This window comes from Gigantopelta aegis, chromosome 8, assembly GCF_016097555.1.
Source record: "Gigantopelta aegis isolate Gae_Host chromosome 8, Gae_host_genome, whole genome shotgun sequence".
NCBI lineage: Eukaryota > Metazoa > Mollusca > Gastropoda > Neomphalida > Peltospiridae > Gigantopelta > Gigantopelta aegis.
The window spans coordinates 26,810,836-26,818,028 of record NC_054706.1 but is presented as its reverse complement, the minus strand read 5'-3'; the positions used below and the strand labels follow the sequence as shown (position 1 = coordinate 26,818,028).

Sequence of the window (7,193 nt, the reverse complement as noted above, 5' to 3'; positions counted from 1 at the left end):
GATGAAGTGCTTGGCGTTGAACTGGCACCAGTTTCCTCCAACGGTGGGCTAGCAAGGTCTTAGCAAGTTCGACGTTATGGGCGTTCAGTACTCTGTGGACGGTGTAGTTGTCCATGTCTTCCAAGAGTATTCCCTGTCTGTAGAGATCATCTCGGCGCCACGTCACCACAAGTCCAAACTTTCCGTCTCGTAGTTCCATGGCGTGGATGACACACTCAACTCCGTCAGGAAACTTCTTAAAGTTGCCCTCAGGAATGCCTCCCGGCAGTGAGCTTGTGTCCGAGGTGTCCCCGACCAAGTATCGAGCGTACTGGCCCTTGATCTTGGAGATGGCTGGACTCCAGGCGGCGTCCCTGCCCCGGCTAGTCACTACTCGGTGGGGTGACGGCCTTCCGCTTTGCAGCAGCACCATCCATAGGTGTCTTGGCGGAGCCCCCCGGGGGTGGGGGACTCGATGCCGACCGCCTCGAAGGGGTTAGAACGGGAGACGCACGCCGTGGAGTCTCGCAGATCGCTGTGTCCAACTGCGGCGTCGACTGGTCCACTGGCTCAGTCTCTGCGTCGGCTGGCACTGGTTTTTCGGGTCCCGGGGGTGGGGGCGGCGACGCAAACAGGACGCTAGTTTAGGACCCCCCTGAGCTGTCCCTGGTGCAGGTTTCCTCTTCCTCCTTCCTCTTCCCTTCCTCTTCGTCGTGTTCGTTACCGCGTCGCCATACACCAAAGTCACGGTTGCCCGTGAGGCAATGTAAGCGACGCGGTACTCCAACAAAGAGCCGTAGCTTGCAATAAGTCCCCCCAGGTGGGGGGGGGGGGGGGGGGGGGGGGGGAAACTCGAGAGAGCAGAGCGACACGTCTTTCCTCATCGAAGGCATAGCACGGAATGTTTACCACTGAGCAACGTCCCCTACCCCCCCCCCCCCCCCCCAAGTTGCAGACAAATACCAGATGACATTACATATGTTTTAATTTTTAATTTTATACATTTATTATAATTAAAAATCCTGCATTCAAATTTTCTGTTTGGCTAAAAAAGCTATTAAAAGTAGGGTCAACTCAAACAAGAGACTTATGTGTTGGAAAGATGCATACCCGGACCACCAACACATACTGATACTTTAGCAAATGAAAAACGCGTAATTTTAGAGTTAATAAAAAAATATGATTATTCCTGCTAACTGGGGGCAGCCATTTTGTTTCGTTTTTGTGACGTCCGGTGGGATAGCTTGGGGAGAAGTGACGTCAGCTCCTGACCATCTCCTGTATGTACAGTGTAAACAAAAGCAGTAATTTTCGACACGGCGCTTCTCTTTGATCAACCTGACTTGTAAAACAGCAGAAATGACGTAATAATATAATAAACTATTTAACTAAATATATTTCAAGTTGCATTAACGGAACAAAATGGGGATATAGTATTTTTCTCTGTTAAATAATCCAAAGGAAACATGTACACTATTAGGCCTATTGATATGCTACGTTGGAGCAAAAACGACAACCCACGATACCCAAGTGATACCACTAACCTACCGAGGTTGATGAAATACGTTTGAATTATTAGTGTTTTTGATACACACAATCTGGGACGCGTCCTTGCGTAACCACTGACGTAGCCAGGATTTTATGGGGGTTAGGGGCATATTGGGGAGGGGCAATCCACACTATGTATGTATGTATGTATGTATGTATGCATGTAGTGTATTGTATTGTATTGTATTGTATTGTATTGTATTGTATTGTATTGTATTGTATTGTATTGTATTGTATTGTATTGTATTGTATGTATGTATGTACATGTATGTATGTATTGATGTATGAATATCTATATATTGTGTGTATGTCGAGGTTGACTGTTACATATACAGATATTAACGCACTGGCACAGGGGATAATTAAGTCCTTTCTGGCCTCCCAAATTGTCCCATACCGAATCGCCCGCAAATTGCGAGACTAACAACGATGCGCTCTGAGCTATGTATGTATGTATGTATGTGTCACGGGGATCCTATAATACCCGTAACCGAATAAAACACGATTATCCAAATATCTCTCCTAACTGTATATCTATTAGATCTCTCTGTAACGGGCAGTTTAAAACCCTAGTGTGGCTCGTCTAGGTATGATCAGAGATACGATCTTATATAAAGTATATATAATATAGCACGTTTAGTTCACTAGAAAACACAACAAAAACACAATACACTTTGGAATCTGTATTAACTTACGCTGACAAATGTACAGCCGCAGTAGTTAATTAACAACAACAAATAATAACAACCCAGAACTAATCACTTAATTAGTTAATCTCTAGGTGTCTAGTTTACACAATATGCTAATCACTTCACCGTGACACAACACCCACACGTGTGATAATTGAGAAACGCTTCCAGGGGAACTTAATTAGTAAAGGAAAGAAAGAAAGAAAGAAGTGTTTTATTTAACGACGCACTCAACACATTTTATTTACGGTTATATGGCGTCAGACATATGGTTAAGGACCACACAGATTTTTTTTTAGAGGAAACCCGCTGTCGCCACATAGGCTACTCTTTTACGACAGGCAGCAAGGGATCTTTTATTTGCGCTTCCCACAGGCAGGATAGCACAAACCATGGTCTTTGCTGAACCAGTTATGGATCACTGGTCGGTGCAAGTGGTTTACACCTACCCATTGAGCCTTGCGGAGCACTCACTCAGGGTTTGGAGTCGGTATCTGGATTAAAAATTCCATGCCTCGACTGGGATCCGAACCCAGTACCTACCAGCCTGTAGACCGATGGCCTGCCACGACGCCACCGAGGCCGGTGCAATTAGTAAAGGAATTACAACTCTATTCCTAACTGGTTAATTTTTAATTAACCCTTACTACTCATTCAGTAACCTTGTAACACAGAATTAATACTGGTACCTAACACAATAAAGACAATAACCTACAGTTTACCTAGGTCCTCTAGGATGACTGGCTAAGCTTTAATAATTATTTAGACAGAGAGCCTACAGTTTACTGCGTCAGATGACCGGCAGCACCGTCTAAATAATATTGGTATAATTAAAATATCACATCAAGGTTATACACAGAGCAGAAATAATATATAATTACCACGTCCGGACTGAACTTATATATTTAGTTCAGTGGACGACGTCCGTTTCCCCTGCAGCCTTCCTATGTTTCTCCCCGATATATCTAAACCCTAGCTATTTATTATAAAACCCAGACTGTTCCGGAGATAGGACGCGGAACCGAATCTTATGATGTGTATATTTCCACAGCGACCAAGCGGTATTTTTTCTTACAAGCCTAGACTGGTCGTCGCCAGTTCGCTACAGATACCCCGGTCGCGCGGAGGTATTACGTAACTACTGGCCACATGGCCTCCGCACCTGGGCTGGGTGTGTATTGAGAACTTCACACGGCCCTCTAAAATAATTAATATCGCCACAGGCGAAAACAAAATTAAGAGCATGTTCCGTCACACACCCCCACCTCAAAAAGGATATTTCCTCTACTCTAGGAATAGGGAAATATACTACATTAAAACAAAAGGTGCGTTAACCGACGCATCCGGGCATTTACAACACATAATAATAAGGTGACTACCAGTAATCACACTGAGTCTCTGAGTCCCTGGTATACAAATAAAATATATAAAAACAAAACAGAAATCAAGAATGTCAACACATTATCATTACGTTCAACGTCGGGACAGGGCATCCGCGATTACATTGGATGTGCCCTTGATATGTTCAATGGTAATTGGGAATTCTTGCGGTTGGTGGTTTTCATTCTGTGAATGAAAGTGAGCGGATTATGATCAGTAAAGACCACCACTTGATGCACTGCCGATTTCACGTAGATCTGAAAATGCTTCAGAGCTTGTACCATGGCCAAAGCTTCCTTCTCTATAGTGGAATAGTTCACCTGGTGTTTGTCAAACTTTTTGGAGAAGAAACTTACAGGTTGGTCCAGTCCATTTTCGTCTTCTTGGAACAGCACAGCTCCAGCTCCCACGTCACTGACATCCACAGCTAGCTTGAACGGCATTCGGTAGTCTGGCGCTGCCATCACGGGAGACGAGGAGAGCATCTGCTTGAGACGGTTGAATGACTTCTCACATTCATCTGACCACTGGAACTTCGTTTCCTTCTTTAGCAGTGGCGCACGTTTTCCAGGTTTTCTCCGATAGGCATGCTGTCGAATCGGTGTAGCGTTGGGTTCCAAGCGCACATCCTGGCTTAAGGTATTGGTAACCGTTGGAAGGTCCTGACAAATGGAAACATTGTCTTGTTTCAACGTAGTCAACTTTGCTCGCTGGGGGCTCAAGTCTGCTAGAATCTGGCTGTTGGTTAATTTGATCTCTGCAGTCTTGACGTCATCACATGCACACGGCCCTCTAAAATAATTAATATCGCCACAGGCGAAAACAAAATTAAGAGCATGTTCCGTCACAGTATGTATGTATGCATTGTATTGCATTGTATTGCATTGTATTGTATGTATGTATGTATGTATGTATGCACTGATGTATGAATATCTATATATTGTATGTATGTCGAGGTTGACTGTTACATACATAGATATTAACGCACTGGCGTAGGGGATAATTAAATCCTTTCTGGCCTCACAAATTGTCCCGTGCCGTTGGTGGGACTCGAACCTATGGCACCGAATCGTCCGCAATTTTACAGACTTGTCACTATACCTTTAAAGCTATTGAGGCATGTATGTATGTATATATGCATGTATGTATGTATGTATGTATGTATGTAGGTAGGTAGGTATGTAGGTATGTATACTTTTATTAAATTTAATACAGATCTTTTATATGCACCACCCCACAGACAGGATAGTACATACCACATGCTTTGATATACCAGTCGTTGTACATTGGCTGGAACGAGAAATAGTCCAATGGGTCCACCGACGGGGATCGATCCCAGATCGACCGTGCATCAAGTGAACGCTTTACCACTGGGCTACGTCCCACCTCAAAGGATTCATTACACCACAACATAAAAAAAACCATCCCACAGGTCACTTTGCTCTAAGATACAGTTTTGAATAACACGCGTTGTAACGATCTGTCTGAATCTACATTGATATTTAATGAATGCTAACTTTTATATTTTGCAGGTATCACATTACAAAAATGATATGATGGCCTTTCTATCAGAAGAAAAGTCAAGCAGTGTCAAAAAAGAAAGAAAGTTGCCAAGATAGTTGCTTATTATTCATACATTGTCGACTTGCGAAAGACATTTCAAGAAAACTATTCAGTGTTGCCACAAAGAAAACAATGGCATTCAGTCCGCCAACAAATCAACCGAGAGATCGTAAACTACAAACGTATATCTATTATAACTTTATTTTAATAGTACTGGTAACGCTTGTTCTTTACCTCACGCTCTATATAACGTATGCAGCGGACAGATCAGTTTCCCATTTGAATGTTGCCCATGAAATCGAGGCCTACAGAACAGTCGTCAAACGAACGCCACACCCGCAGGCAGTCCATGAACGACAACGGAACAGAAACGTACCAAAACGCACCCTGTATCCTCTGACAGTAGAGTCCCATTACGTGATAAACAGTCCTAATATATGTACGAACGTGAGCAATTTAAAATTCCTAATAATTGTCCACACCTCGACGGACCATTTTCAGAGACGAAGAATAATGAGAGAGACGTGGGCCAATAAGAATATATTTAAAACTGTTAATTTGAGGATAGTTTTCTTCTTTGGGTTGACAAAAGTGACAGCAACACAGGAGTTGATAGAGAACGAAAGTATCGTCTACGGCGACGTTATCCAGGGGAATTTCCTGGACACCTACCACAACCTGACCCACAAGGGCGTGCTGGCGTACAGGTGGACTCAGGACTTCTGTCAGCAGGCCGAGATGATTGTCAAAGTAGACGACGACGTGTTCCTCAATGTCTTTATCCTCCTGGAAAGTGTTTACCCGGAGTTCAAATCTAAGAAGCGTTCTATTTTATGTCAATGCCTTATGAAATATAGAAGCAAGATCCATAGAGGGAAACACAAATGGTCTGTGGACAAGCGTGTGTTTCGTGGATATTCCCACTACCCCATCAATTACTGCATGGGCTACTTCGTACTCATATCACGCGATCTCATCAGACCAATGTACCGGGCATCCTCTCTGACGCCGTTCTTCTGGGTCGATGACGTGTATCTGTACGGGCTGCTTCCCGAAAAAGTCGGTGGCGTCAAGCATCAGGACATCAGGAAGAGTTTGATGAAAAACGCAAAGGTGGGTCTCAAGTGCTATCTTGAATCAAAGAAATGTTCGTACCTGGTGGTGATCGCTTGGGCAAAGGAAAAGGGCTACTTCGACCAACTGTGGTACGCAGCTTTGTCACAGCTGAGTCCAGCAATGAAAAAGGAGGTGAATCCTTTACTATTACCAGAAGGGTAAAAATATATCTTTGTTAAAGGGACAGACCCTAGTTTCAACCCGTGAAAATTAACACTAAGTTTAGTTAATCTACAAACCTGTAACACATTTGGATAAAGTTACAATTGAGAGAAACATGAGTCTGTGACTTTGAAATGATGAATACCCTCTAAAAATAGACTAAAACTCGACTTCATAACTGTTACTTCTCAGACGCACGCGCGTTTTTAAAAATATGAGAAATGCATTTTGTGATGAAAAGTCGCTGTCCAGTATTTATGTCAATTATTTCCAATAACAACTGTTTTCTGACCAGAATCGTTTTGAAAAACGAATTACGATTCATATCCCAATATTTCGTGATTTTCGTTGTTGGCAAAACGATCAAATTTATTATCAAATTAGGTGTCACAATTAGTTATTGATCCCTGAAAATGATCGCGACGTGCCGTCATTGTTGTCAAGCGAAAATACTTGCCGAAAACCACTTTTTCAACTAAGGTCTCACTACACAGATGTCATCTGCCATTGAAACTCATGTTAAATTGCCCAACTTCAAACTAAGCTTGCCAATAGAACGAGTTCTCGTTGGCACTAACAACCTACACCATTGCGAACATACATTATATAAGCATTTATTTTCACTCCAAAATTGAGAACATTTCCGTCTCAGTTTTTTGCTAGATGACCGCATCTGGCTGTAGTACCGGTCCGAACAGGTGGTTCATTAACCGATTCACTCCGGCTGTCACTTGCGCTATATACCCATGTCTCAAA

General features: G+C 43.0%; 1 protein-coding gene across 1 annotated transcript in view; it reads left to right on the top strand.

Annotated features, from left to right (window-relative positions):
* LOC121378190 (beta-1,3-galactosyltransferase 1-like) overlaps positions 1-6,556 on the top strand; it is a 20,415-nt gene extending 13,859 nt beyond the window's left edge. The window contains exon 2 of the mRNA XM_041506261.1: positions 5,129-6,556. Coding sequence (XP_041362195.1) covers positions 5,292-6,437 — 1,146 coding nt within the window. The 5' untranslated portion in view covers positions 5,129-5,291 and the 3' untranslated portion in view covers positions 6,438-6,556. The remainder of the gene's footprint in view (positions 1-5,128) is intronic.
* Positions 6,557-7,193: the final 637 nt, after the last annotated feature.